The sequence below is a fragment of the Alternaria metachromatica genome (assembly GCF_023757995.1).
Source record: "Alternaria metachromatica strain BMP 0045 chromosome Unknown scaffold_22, whole genome shotgun sequence".
In the NCBI taxonomy this organism is placed as follows: domain Eukaryota; kingdom Fungi; phylum Ascomycota; class Dothideomycetes; order Pleosporales; family Pleosporaceae; genus Alternaria; species Alternaria metachromatica.
The window spans coordinates 99864-113523 of record NW_026055513.1 but is presented as its reverse complement, the minus strand read 5'-3'; the positions used below and the strand labels follow the sequence as shown (position 1 = coordinate 113523).

The window sequence follows — 13660 nt, the reverse complement described above, 5'->3', positions numbered from 1 at the left end:
CTTCGACAAGCAGTATACCTGCCACATCAAGTCTAGAAACCGTTCTACTGATACCTTTCGACGTAAATGATATTCAGTCTCGCTATCTCTCAGAGATGGTTGACGTTGGAATTCGCGATTCCGGAGTCAAGTCCGCAGCCTCTTCACATGTCAATAAATAGTGCCTGCGACATGCAAACCATTGCCACAAAACCGCAAACCCTGCTTGCATCACCCGCTATGGGGTTTCTAAATGTGGTCGTTGAGACGCATCCTTCTGCAGCATGATCGCTGATTTGCCGCTTCCTCATCCATTCCTGACGTAATGCTCTTGCCAAACAAGGCGCGAGCAGCCACCGCGTCAAAACTGCGATTGATAAAAAAGCCGCAACATGTCTCTCAACCGCGCTCCAGCATCTCACAGCCCTTTTGCGCGTACAGAGGACTGCGATCCGCCCACTCGGGATTACAACTCTGAAGAAGGGACTAATTTGCCGGCATCCGTACCTATGCTCCACGCGACCCTGGACGCTCCACACCACCGTCGCCGAACCATAGGGCTTTCCCCAGATCAATATGCCGAAGGCCTCTATTACAGCCGCCAAACACCGTGTTGAAGAGCAGTTCAATCATCATGAAGAAAAGAGAAAGTCCAAGACACAGGCTGCAGTCGACTTTGCACACCAGGCTAAGCGTCTCGGACAATACACACCAGAGCAAGAGAATGAGGGCACAGGTTCCACACAGGCGGTTGAAGCACGGTTCATAACTCCGCAAGACCCTGTCATCGAAACTGCCGACGGCCATCGACTTCCTGCTGTTCCTCTGGAAGAAGCGACCAAGCTCAACGAATTGCGAGACATTATTGACGACCGTGATCCTACTAAGAAAGCATCCTTCTCACCACGGCTGCGCGAAGCAAAAGATGGAACGATACATGGCATACCTCCGAAAGAAGCAGACATGAATGGCGAGGGGAAGTCAGATGTCCCATTAGGTGATTCGAAAGCGCCTTCGAAGACAAATCCTCTGTTTCCGCCTCTGCCCATGTACGGACCTCCAACACTTCTGAGGAAATGCCAGTGTTGGTTCTTCCGAGTCTCATCTGGCATCTTGTCCTTCTTGTTCCTGCTCGTCATCGTCTTAGGTGCAGGCTTTACGTCCCTTCCTGGCATGTGCAAACATCTGTTCTTACTGCTAACTTTCCGCGACGCTGAGAAGCGAAGGCCGTTCTACGAAGAGGAGACCAAGCGAAAGCAAGCAAGAAGGGAAGCAGAAAGAGCATGGGAGAAGCGAGACACAATGCCGTCAGCTCAAAAACTGGAGAATGGAGAAGATGGTGGAACAACAGATGAGTTCGAGCCATTGGAAGGCGGTCCCGATCCTCTAGTCTGCGACGTGCGCCACTATGCACGAAGAGTAGGACTTGACTGCGAGATCTTCGACGTCCAGACAGAAGATGGTTTCATCATCGAACTCTGGCATCTGTATAATCCTCGTGACTACAAGCGCACGAATGACGGCCAGCGTTCCCCACATTCACCAGAGCTTTTCCCTGAAGATCGCACGGGTGTTGCTGGGTCGCAATATGAAGAAGGTGAAAAGAAGTACCCAGTCCTTATGATCCACGGCCTTTTGCAGTCCGCAGGCGCTTACTGCACGAACGATGACGACAGTCTCGCTTTCTTCCTCGCAAAGTCCGGCTACGATGTCTGGCTTGGCAACAACAGATGCGGTTTCAAACCTCGCCATACCACTTTGCAATACGGAGACCCGCGCATGTGGGCTTGGAACATTCGTCAGATGGGTGTCATGGACTTGCCCGCCCTTACCTCTCGCGTACTTTCGGAGACCGGATTCGAAAAGCTGGGTCTCATTGCGCACAGCCAGGGCACCACACAAACTCTTGTGGCACTAGCGAAGGAACAGCGACCTGAGATTGGCGAGAAGATATCTGTGTTCTGCGCACTAGCACCTGCCGCCTACGCTGGTCCCTTGATCGGAAAAGCCCAGTTCAAGTTCATGCAAGTCATTAGTCCAAACATGTTCCGGACTGTTTTCGGGATCCACGCCTTCATTCCATTCATGATGGTTATGCATGGTCTCCTTCCTGGAAAATTCTACGGCTCCATGGGTTATCGTGTCTTCGCCTTTCTGTTCAACTGGACGGACGACCGCTGGGAACGTGATCTAAGGAACCGCATGTTCCAATTCTCCCCCGTCTACGTCAGTGCAGAGAGTATGAGATGGTGGCTCGGACGGGAATGTTTCGCGAAGCAGAAATGCATCTTGGCTACACGAGACGAGAAGATCATGGAAGATAAGGAAGACGAGGAGATCGAGCAGACGAAAACTAAGACCGGAAGTCCGCCGCATGACTCCGATGATGAGCATCAGAAGGACCGGAAAGAAGCTGAGCGTTACGCGTGGTACGGTCCGCAAACACCTCCTTTTGCACTCTGGGTCTGTGGCTCCGACGACCTAGTAGATGGTCGTCGTCTTCTGCGCCGTTTCGAACACGGTCGAGAGCCACATGTCGATGTCGTACACTCCAAGGTCATCGAGGGGTACGAGCATCTTGATGTCATTTGGGCTATGGACGCTATTGAGAAGGTCGGCAAAGAGGTCAGAGAGGTGATTTGGAAGACGGCGTCTGCAGATGCCCGCAAGCTGTGCAGGACGCCAAAGGGATGCGAGGACGTTCACGAGTTTTACAGCAAGAGTGGAGCTAGAGAGAGTGCGACGCGTGAAATCGATGCTTCGGCTGGTGAGTGGAGCAAGAAGGGCGAGGAGGCTGTGGCCGATGGGCCTGGAGAGTAATGCTGAGGAGCAAGGAGCTTTGTCGTACTCACTCCAGAAACCTTCTACAGCATACGAGACAAGCGCGAACACACAAAGAAGCATATAGGAGGCGTTTTTGGTTTCCTTCCGCACATGAGATATCCCCCTAGACTAAGAATGGAAATGGTTCGCATTATCATCCAGCTTGGCGCACGAGGCTTACGCTCAATTCGTTAGGATCGGCAGCTTTATAGTTGATTAATCTACCAGTTGTTGGCTTCACACCGTAGATTGACAGCTGCAGAGTCCTTCAAAGCGCAGTTTCATCGGCTCATCACACCGCAAGAAGAGGGATCCCTGGCAAAAGGCGGTCTCCCCGCTGTGCCGCATGGGCGCCACGGTTCTGTTGGTTGTAAGTGGCAAGGCGCCTTTGTCGCGACGGTCGCGTAAACAAAACCGTGCGGCCCCTGCAGCGACCCCACCAAGCTAGTCCAACGCGGCGCTCCTCACCGCTTGAACCCAGAACACTTCTGCCTCCAGCGTCGACGCCGGCAACCAGAGGTTCCTTCGACAGTCGTCTGTTTGACACAGCAACACCGTAACCATGCGAGGAGAGGTACGTCAAGTTGTCTTGTTTCTGGCGGAGTGTTCAATCGCAGTATGCGAAGAGATGCGGGGGCTTCTTGCGCCGACATGGACGAGATGAAGCTCTACCGTGGCTAAAGAGCAAGAAGAGATGAAAGAGCTTGGAGATTGGAACACTCCAAGAAATTGAATGACCCCAGCGCGCGCAATGCTAACACCAAGCTACAGATCTGCCACCTTCACATCGGCCAAGCTGGCACACAGCTGGGCAACAGCGCCTGGGAGCTGTACGTTGTCGCAAACCGCATGCGCCCCGAAGCCTACAGTCAAGACTGACACGATACCCCCAGGTACCTCCTCGAGCACGGCCTGCTGCCCGATGGTCGTCCGAACCCCGATGCGAAGGAGCTCGGCGAGGGTGGCTCCTACGAGACCTTCTTCACCGAGACCGGCAGCGGCAAATACGTGCCCCGTTCCATCTTCGTCGACTTGGACCCCTCCCCAATTGACGAGATCCGAACTGGAGCCTACCGCCAGCTGTTCCACCCTGAGCTGTTGATCAGCGGCAAGGAGGATGCTGCCAACAACTGTGCGTCTTGGAAGCTATTGGGAATGCAGATGCAGACATACTGACGGGAGTAGATGCGCGTGGTCACTACACCATCGGCAAGGAGATGGTCGACAGCGTCATTGAGAAGATCCGTCGCGTTGCTGGTAAGCACATTCCCCGACATCGGCTCAATGCGCCTACTAACAAACACAGACAACTGCTCGTCCCTCCAGGGTTTCCTCATCTTCCACTCCTTTGGTGGTGGTACCGGTTCCGGCTTCGGTGCGCTCCTCCTCGAGCGCCTCTCGACCGACTACGGCAAGAAGTGCAAGCTCGAATTCGCCGTATACCCTGCTCCTCGCGTGTCTACCTCTGTCGTTGAGCCCTACAACGCTGTTCTGTCGACACACAGCACCATTGAGAACTCCGACTGCACCTTCCTTGTTGACAACGAAGCTGTCTACGACATCTGCAGGCGCAGCTTGGACATTCCCCGTCCCAACTACGAGCATCTCAACCGGCTGATCGCGCAGGTCGTCAGCTCCATCACCTCCAGCTTGCGCTTCGATGGTGCGCTCAATGTCGATCTGAACGAGTTCCAGACCAACCTTGTGCCATACCCGCGTATCCACTACCCGCTTATCAGTTACGCGCCTGTTATCTCGGCCAAGAAGAGCTCTCACGAGAGCTTCAAGGTTTCTGACCTGACCTTCCAGTGTATGTTTCAGTACTATCTCCATACTCTCTGGGCGTTTTGCTAATCTGAACAGGCTTCGAGCCCAACAACCAGATGGTTGTCTGCGACCCGCGCAACGGAAAGTACATGGCTGTCGCACTTCTGTACCGTGGAGACATCGTCCCCCGCGACTGCTCAGCCGCCGCCGGTGCCCTCAAGGCCAAGTCCTCGTTCAACCTGGTTGAGTGGTGCCCCACTGGTTTCAAGCTCGGAATCAACTACACCAAGTACGTCCTTCCTACCTTGTCACAATCAATCCTTTCTAACAACACCCCAGGCCCATCAGCGTCCCCGGCAGCGAGCTCTCCTCCGTCGACCGCAGCGTCGCCATGTTGTCCAACACCACCGCCATTGCCGAGGCCTGGTCCCGCCTTGACCACAAGTTCGATCTCATGTACTCGAAGCGCGCTTTCGTTCACTGGTATGTGGGTGAGGGTATGGAGGAAGGAGAATTCTCCGAGGCACGTGAGGATCTCGCTGCCCTGGAGAAGGATTACGAGGAGGTTGCTGAGGACTCGCTTGATGCGGAAGACGTTGAGGAGGGCGAGTACTAGGTTTTCAAAGATATGGAAAGGAGGCAAAGGGAATGATGTTGTTTGTAAGGCTTGCTACGACGAGCTAGGGGGATTAGTAGTCTTGGAATGGAGAAACTATGCGCGAATGCATAGTCTTACTTTCAAACGATGGATCTGCTCTTGTTATGTGAAAATGATGTGAATTATAGCACGTGGAACACTCGCTCGCGGAACTTTGTCGGTTCTGAGAAGTAGCGATACTGTCGCAATTTATTGGAACTACCTCGTTGGGTCTCTCAACGACAGAGCTTCATAGCTGGAAAAAGAATTATTTACAAATTTACAAATTGAAGGAAAGGAGAGGAGCCCGGCGCACTGCCCTTGGCTGTCTGTCTGTCGACTAGTCTAGTGTAAACGGAGTACTAAAACGCTGAGCGATATCGCTGTACAGACGCGAGAAATAGAAGGAGGGAATGACAGAATGAGACTTTTTTTCCGACAGCTTCAACTCCGCAGCTGTCTCAACACCTCGCATGAGAAAGTCATGGAGTTTCCTCAATGAAACCTCCTCATCTCAATCCCTTCCGTGCGACTTCTCGCTGGTGGACCAAACGTCCTCTCACTATCCGCCGTACTAGGCGCCAACGCACCCGTACTCCTAGGCACATCCGCACTGCCCACCCTCGTGATAGGCACTTCATCCTCGCCACCACTGTTCCTCACAGCCCGGGGACTGATAAGGCCACTGCGGGGATCAAGCGTGTTCTTCTTCTTAGGCGGGGTGTCGTAACCGCTACCCTCGGGGATATCAGCCATACCAGCTTCGACGTCGTTGCCAGAGCGGTTGCGACTGAAGAAACGGTTTCGATGCGTGCGTTCACGGGTAGTGGACGAAGCGTTTGTGCCGACGCGTTGGAGGCCGGTGCTGCGTGCGCTGTCATTGGATTGGCGGTCGTTGTTTCGGTCTTGAGAGCGAGAGGGCGAGGTGACGCGGACGACGGTTGCGCGGGCGCGTGATGCGTTTTCGCGGTCGTCGAGGACGTCGCCGCTGGGGTCGTCTAGGCCCATTGATTTCATGCCGAGCGAGAAGTCGACGCGGCGGCCCATTGCGGAGAGGGTCTCTGGCTTTTTCAGAATGGAGCCGGTGCGGGTTGGTCCCGCGCCGGTTCCGGTGGCAGAGTCTGATGTGCCTTCTGCGGGTGCGACGAAGGGTTGGTCTTGGGCTTGGTTGCGGATGGTGCCGTTGGGGTGGTCTGGGTTGCCGTTGATGCCGACACCAGGTGTAGCAGGGTTCTGCAGATTCTGCATGTAAACCGGGAAAGACTCCTTCTGACCGGGGTAGCGCATACGGGGTCCTTCGATTTCGCACTCCTGGATTGCCATGGTGAGGGCGCAGATGAACTTGTTGCGGCGCTGCAATCTGAGCAGTTCGTTTTGCCAGTTGGACTTGTAGAAGAAGACGACGTTGAGTTCGAGCCAGTGGACTTCTTGGACGGCGCGCAGTTCCGTGAGAATATTGGTCTGGTACTCGCGTTGCTCGGCAGTGACGAATTCGAGGAGCACGTTGCGGAGCTTTTCGATTTGCTCAAGCGTTGTACCGAACTTGATGATGATGGGGATGGCTTCGGCGAGGGCACCCGATCGACGGTGGTTAAGGATGAAGAGCGTGTTGAGGTAGCTGTTGGGCGCTTGGACTACGTGACCTTGCATCTTCTTGAACTCGGTGTAGAAAAGAGCGATTTCCTTGACGAAGTAATCATCACCGCGGCCGAGATCTCCGGTGTTACCGTAAATCATGACACGGTCACCGACATCGTAGGGATGCTTGACGAAGACGAAAATGCACGACTGGAGGAACTCCTGAGCGGTTGCGGAGAAGAGCCAAGATAGAGCCAGAAGGGTCGAGCCAGCGGATGTAAGGACACCGGCGGCGGAGGTCGAGATCAGCGAGATGAACACGATGATGGTGATGATCAGCACTATGAACATGAAAACATCGTCGAGCTTGGAGACGACGCTATCGAGATCCTTCAGGGAGGCGGTAATAGACTTGCGTTCACGGCCAATCTCGACGCAGACAGCTTCGAGTTCCTCCATGGAGATATCGCCATTCATGTCCTTGTCGAACATGGAGAATGCAGCAGTGGCTTCCTCGTCGCTGTCGAAGGCATTGTTGAGATCCTCGGAATGAACAGTCTCGGTCTCAGGTCGCGCAAAGGTACGGTACAGACGGCGAGCCAGAACCTGAGCGCCGCTGGTAGTACCAATGAGTTGCAGAACAACCTGGTGGGGATGGCCGCTGCCAGTAACCGCTCGACCGGTGAAGTCTCCAGCGACCTTTCCAGCAATGTCTCCAAACTTGTTGAAACCGACTTTGATGTTCTTTTGCGCCTCTGTGAGAACCTGACCAGGAGTGCGTGCACCCGATGGAGCATTGTCGTCGCCCTGCTCAAACTCGGAATCTTCCATGGCAATCTTCTCCTTGGAAAACCTGTACAGCTTGGCCAAACTACCAATCTGGAACTTGTTCAGCTCAATACGGTCCTGGTAAGTTCGCAGGTGGAAGCTGATGGCGATGAGTTGGATAATGATCTTCTCGATGAAGTTGAGCACGAATCCGACGAAGAGAGCTACAAGGACCTTGTTCATGGTGCCTTCCCAGTCGCGCGTGTTCTTGTCGCCGTTGACGTGGTGGTTCTTCATTGTTGGGAGGAAAGATACTTCAATGGCCAACCACCAGAAGAACAAAGTAGCTGGAAGTTCGAGTTGCTTGCCCATGTCTCTCCACTTCTTGCTGTTGTTCGTAAAGAGGGAAGAGATGAGACCAATAGGCCACGGGAGGAGTTTGGCGAGCACCTGCGATGGATGTTAGTGGTTGCAAAACTGGGAAGACGGAGATACTTACTCTTCCAGCCCACAGTGTCAGCCACACAATCATTAGCCAGATCGAGAACCAGACAAGCTTGACGCCTCCAACGTTCGCATTGGGGAATGCAAATATGCCAACCATCAAAGGAATGAGGATCAAGAGCACCATGGGCGTAATGTACGTAAAGTACCTAACAAGCCATGATGAGTTGTGAACTTTCTTGAAGAACTTGGAGAAGCTTGTGGTCGGGTTTTCGGGTGGCGTATAGCGAGCCGCCTGTTCGTGCAATGGGTTCGTCGCCGCGTCGAAGTCGTCTACGAGGTCCTCACGGCGGGATCGCACGCGCGTCATGGATGGGTTCATCGACGCGTTGCGCCTAAGAGCCTCCTTCTCATCCAGACCCTGCTCAATGGCGAGCACTGCAAGGTCATCGTTGAGCCTGCTCGCCTGCTCACGCGTTTGCGACGGTGACTGTATGCCCTTCATTGCTGGAATATCATGTGCGGTTTCGACGGTAAGGTGGGTGCCAGATCGTGATCTGTTGTGCGGTGGCCGTGCGGCAGTATCTACACGCAATGGCCGCTGATGATCGTCCCCCACAACTGTGCCGTCCTCATCGGAAGATCGCTGCTGGTGGTGGGACATGTTGCTGTCCATGTCGTATGTCGGCTCTGGCCGCTCATAATTTGGTGTAGTCATAGTGGAGAGTCGCGCCCGAACCAAGGTTCGATAGGAAATCCGATCGAAAAGCTACCTTGGGAGTGCGATGAGGTAGCGACTGTGTTTTGATTTTGCGGCGATTTTTTGTAGATAACGCAAAATGCGATTGCTGAAACAATGGTATGCTTTTTTACGCCAAACCAGCAGTCAATGGCTTGCGCTCGCCCTTCCGGTGGTCCAGGGTCAAACGCGAACTGCTGCAACGGGATGACGTCAAGCTCGGTGCCGACGTATCCAGAAAATGTTTTAGCGAGTGACGAAGAAAAATGGCGTGCCCTGTAGTGATTAATGTGCGATAGAGGTGATGAGAAAAGAGAAGAAGACAATGCAGTGGGATGGACAGCAGCGATGTTAGCAAGTGAGATGTGGAGCTCGCCCGGGGTTAAAGGAGCAGGAGCAGCGCTGGGCCAGGGATTATTTTTGGGGACACCCGATCTGCGATTCCTGAAATTCGACGCCAACCCTTCGACAGTGACTGGCGCATAGAAAAATGGGTCATGGAACCGACGGCGGACGTGTTATGGCCATGGCAAGCACACCGGGTGGGCCGCGTCGCTTTGTCTAGAATCTCTGTTGGGACCGAATCTGGTACACAAAGCTGTAAGGATACGCGTCTGCGCCAACCACAGCCATCGAATATACTAGAATGGCCCTCAACCACGCCTGCGGCTATCTATCTCGGTCGAAAATGCCATGACAGCGGCGTCGCATACGCCGTTAGGTCTGCCAGCACAAGCTCTTAGCGACAGCCACCGACGTCACGCAGCATCGCAATGCAGGTCCCGGACGCTTCCTGTGTCGGTCCCTCAAAACTCTGCAAAGTGTGTCTATTTTGAGCGTCTGCGCAGTCGATGAAGGTCGCGCGACAGGGCGAAAGTTGGAGAGAGGTGCGGCTCGGCCGCCCAGTCGGTCGTGACGCGTTCTAACTTTCTCAACCGTTGTTCTTTATCGCCTTTCACATGCCTAGGAAGCCTTATCCTTAATTTCCAGGGTCATTGCCGTTATCGCGGAAGGCTGTTTCAAACCGCCCGCGGCGTTCGAGAAAAGCTTGTCGCGTGCCGATCCTAATGCCGCCCCTGCATACCAAGGCTCTCCTTGGATCGCGTCGTGGGGGTCAGGATCGATGCACAACACTGACAGCACCAGAGATCTCGACTCCAGCGTGTCAGCGTCCAGACCCGCTGTATCGCACTGTCTCCATCTTTCTCCCCAGATGTGATCCGACGATGTGCGCAGGATGAGCGTTCCCTGTGCTGCATCAGTTCCAGACATCGGATAAGGCGGCAACTACTTCACACCTCGTCGTTGCACCAATTTAACGACATGGCGGACAGAAAACACTCCACAGCGTCTCCATATTGACGAGTCGTGATTTCAACAGCGGACGTGTCCTCGCAGGAAGAAGTCTAAGCGATACGTCCTCAGCAGTCGTGGTGGAGGAAGGCCGCTCGGCTCGTACAAAGCCCGATTTCCGCATGTACTAAATGTGGTGGGTCGCTCTGCAGTATGTCATAACCCGTATCCTGTGCGGAAGCGTCTTTGGTAACCTGCCGTGATGTAAGGTAGAACAACTCTTAGTGCACTACGTCAGAGCAGCATTTTTCCAGTTGATCGCCGCGGAGCTTTTGTTGCGGTGTCGACTTGGGTGCTTCAAGATTAGTGAACGGATGATGGCTAAGGACCTCACACCAACCCGTGGACCCTTGAAGACATCATCATCAACTAAGAATCAAAGAGGTATGCAATAAACCTTCTCTTAGAACACAGCTATTGTTGTCTCTGCTATCAATGATGATCAATATACTATATTCGCCATATACGTATTCGACAGCTGTGTATATTGCGAAAGAGCGTGCAAATGAATATGTCCATAAGACAAGTGAACAGTATAAACTATCTACGACATCATGTCTAATGGAAGATCCGGTAGGCTTCTCGAGAATATGATATGCTTGTTCGCTGTCGTGAAAGGAATTGTGGCATTCAACGGTCGAATGCCATGGCTTGCCGAAGCACCGTTGTCCCGTGCAGTATGGGACGATACACTACTACATCAGGCAATATCCGACTTCCATCGATTGTGGCGTCCCTGTCTGTGAAAAGCAAAACTCTCTTAGTAGTCCAGTTCAGGGTAAAATTGGCGAGGGAACCGTCTTCCCCCAAAATTCGCGGCAATCGATGGACGTGAGACAACTGCCTATCTGAGCATGCATTCATTTGGTCTGCTTTCTGTTTGAGCAATGAGTGGACAGGCAATGTTTGAAAAGGTGTAAAATATCGCAGTACCGCGGTGAAGTGGATAAGAAGAGCCTGCAGCACAAGAGAAAGCCGAAGGGCGAAATGAAGCTCACGTCCTTCATGCTACATTCTGCAGGACTCTACACCCTAGCGAACCTTCCCGATTGGGCATGAAGTAATTTTGTTTACAAACCTCATGTCTATGATAGATACATTTAGGGTAGAGAAGGCAGGAGTCCGCTAGATACACTCACTATACTACAGGGAAGTGCGAAGGTGAGCATTGAGGAGTGAGGTGAGCGGACTCCATTCACACCTGCTATAATCCACGCTCACAGGTTGTTACCTAATGCAGTAATTGTATGCTGGCAAACCTCATATATCTTGAAGCATGTAGGAGTAGAGACGAAGGAAAAGATCAATGTTGTGATGTTGTTTGGAGACTGCTCATCCCGATTGGGCTAAAGTCGCGAGGACATCACGTCATACCAGAACGAGGAAGGCGCGACGCGAGCTCTCAGATGCGCATCTTCCCCGCAAACTCTCTTGACTTTTGCAACCACACAGTCACAATGTTCAGCCTACCGAGAATATCACTGCCTTCTTTTCTTCGCGCCGGCGAAGGCACGCATCTCACCGTCGACCTCCCCTCCGTAGAAATCCACGACATCGAGACCTCGGCAGAGAAGCGACCGCGAACTCTCAAGCACCTACTCAAAGCGAACCACGCCAACTACGCAATCATATACCACAATCTCACTTTTCACAACCATACACCGCACGTATGCTGCTCCTCCTGTAAAGGCTGTAGCTGCTAAGCATGTACCCTAGATCCTGGGATCGGCTTACCTTCTGGGAGGCACCGCAGAGCATCTGAACGAGATCTACGAGAGAGAGGCGGAAGTGCTGGAACCTTGGCATGATGCGCCTGGTGAGATAACAAAGGACGACTGGCGAGAGTTTCTGGGGAAGCGCGAGTAAGTAGCTGCATGATGGTGCGATTCAATAAGATCAGGGTCAGTCGCTAATGGGCAGCCAGATACCAACGCGCATTCATTGATTTCTTCGAGGATCAGCTCGTGAGCAAGAAGTACGATGTTGAGGAAGTTCTTGAGGAGTTCTTGCTCAAGGGCAAAGAACCGCTGATCAACGGCCTCATTTCAGGACGTAAGCTTGCGCTCTCCCGAAGTCCGAATATCGCTAATTCCATGCAGTTGCGCATCCTCTCATTCATCTCGGCTACGCTTACGAGCTCAACTCTACGACCGTTGCGATCGAAGCCCTAGCGATGGGCTCTTGCTTCTACAGTCCACTCCATAAATACATCGACGACCCAGAATACACGAAGCCCAGCCCTCATGAGGCGACTGGGAACCACACCGGGCTCATCGATTTGTTGGACAAGGTGCGCAAGGATAAGCGTTTTGATGGACTGTACGATCACCGCAGCGGCGATATCACGAAAGTGCTGGAGGAGCGTGAAGAAGCCTTTCTGGAGTACTGGAATGCTTGGGAAATTACCGCCCCGAACGAACAGTTCCAAGCTGCTCAGGAGGTCGGCTTGGGGCTTTTGACTGGAACACCACGACCGGAAAAGGGAAAGTACGACTTCTTCCTCGTACATGTGCTTACAAGCTCTCACGCTATTCGCATCCTTCTCCCGTCGATACCGGCCAAGTTTCATGTCAGTCTTCTACGACAATGGTGGCTGTTCGCGTTAGCTGTATACATTGCCCAGACGAGGCCAGAGATCGATATGGGTAAAGCGATGACTGGTGACGACAGCCAGAAGAAGACTTGGAAGCATGTTGTGGACAAGGCCTTGAACGGACCACATTCGACTGATGCGCATTACGTCAAAGGTATGTTACGAGCCTCTTGCCGAACCGCGGTGTTCTTGACTGACATGGCGCAGCATTGCGTGCGTTGAAGGTAGCGGAGGAGACATGGGAAAAAGGTAGTGACAAATCAAACCACTGGCTCAGTGCAGCAGTCAAGTTCGCGGACGAGTTTGAGGGCTGGGGAGGGTTTGGAACAGCGGAAGACGAAGCAAAGATGGGATATCCTGAGAAGCAGTAAGGTTTACTATGCAGAATGGGAAAGATAATGTATGCGCAGGTCTCGTTTCATGGAAAGTTCCTAACCTGCTTGATGGTGACGCGTTCACGTGGTTTGATGTGAAATCGGCACGGAACTGATCATTCATCACTTGCTGCCTGTTATCTGCTGACTCTATCTCCTGGCGACGGCCCACATCATTACCCATAGCACGCAATACACTCCGGCACCTGACAGCAAGGACTACGTACTTCTCTCCTCTGGAAAAACCAGGAGTACCAGCCTCCGCCATTCAACTGCATTCAACTGTACAATGAACGCGCATCCCTCTACCACCATCCCAGCTCTATGCACTCAATACAAGGTTTACTGGCGAGAGTGCGGCCACGAGTACAGCAACGTCGGCGATGTGGTCCCCTGCCAAGCAGCTGCGAACAATCTCCCATGTGCATGTAGGACAAATCTCAGAATCGTGCGCGACACGACTACCTCTCGAGGCATAGATGGTCATACTAGAGTGCTGAGCGATGGAACTGAGACTGGGTTTTGCAGGCCGTGTAGATTGGAGAACGAGAGAGAGAGGAAAAAGGAGGCGAAAAAGACGAAGAGGAAGGTGAGCAAGGCGGAGA

At 53.1% G+C, this 13660-nt stretch overlaps 4 protein-coding genes across 4 annotated transcripts; 3 read left to right on the top strand and 1 right to left on the bottom strand.

Moving 5' to 3' along the window:
• Nucleotides 1-555: 555 nt before the first annotated feature.
• On the top strand, nucleotides 556-2799 carry J4E83_008078 (uncharacterized protein; the record flags this gene model as incomplete). The annotated part of the gene is made up of 1 exon (XM_049334975.1): nucleotides 556-2799. The coding sequence occupies one exon, from the start codon at nucleotides 556-558 to the stop codon at nucleotides 2797-2799; it is 2244 nt and encodes a 747-aa protein (XP_049185819.1).
• A 565-nt stretch (nucleotides 2800-3364) lies between these two features.
• On the top strand, nucleotides 3365-5185 carry TUB1_1 (alpha-tubulin; the record flags this gene model as incomplete). The annotated part of the gene is made up of 7 exons (XM_049334974.1): nucleotides 3365-3376; nucleotides 3574-3632; nucleotides 3696-3934; nucleotides 3988-4059; nucleotides 4109-4612; nucleotides 4666-4858; nucleotides 4909-5185. The coding sequence occupies 7 exons, from the start codon at nucleotides 3365-3367 to the stop codon at nucleotides 5183-5185; spliced, it is 1356 nt and encodes a 451-aa protein (XP_049185818.1).
• A 516-nt stretch (nucleotides 5186-5701) lies between these two features.
• Nucleotides 5702-8672, bottom strand: J4E83_008076 (uncharacterized protein; the record flags this gene model as incomplete). Its single annotated transcript, XM_049334973.1, has 2 exons — nucleotides 5702-8002; nucleotides 8052-8672. 2 exons carry the CDS (start codon nucleotides 8670-8672, stop codon nucleotides 5702-5704), a joined length of 2922 nt encoding a protein of 973 aa, XP_049185817.1.
• A 2873-nt stretch (nucleotides 8673-11545) lies between these two features.
• On the top strand, nucleotides 11546-13052 carry J4E83_008075 (uncharacterized protein; the record flags this gene model as incomplete). The annotated part of the gene is made up of 5 exons (XM_049334972.1): nucleotides 11546-11755; nucleotides 11805-11950; nucleotides 12013-12140; nucleotides 12188-12835; nucleotides 12889-13052. The coding sequence occupies 5 exons, from the start codon at nucleotides 11546-11548 to the stop codon at nucleotides 13050-13052; spliced, it is 1296 nt and encodes a 431-aa protein (XP_049185816.1).
• Nucleotides 13053-13660: the final 608 nt, after the last annotated feature.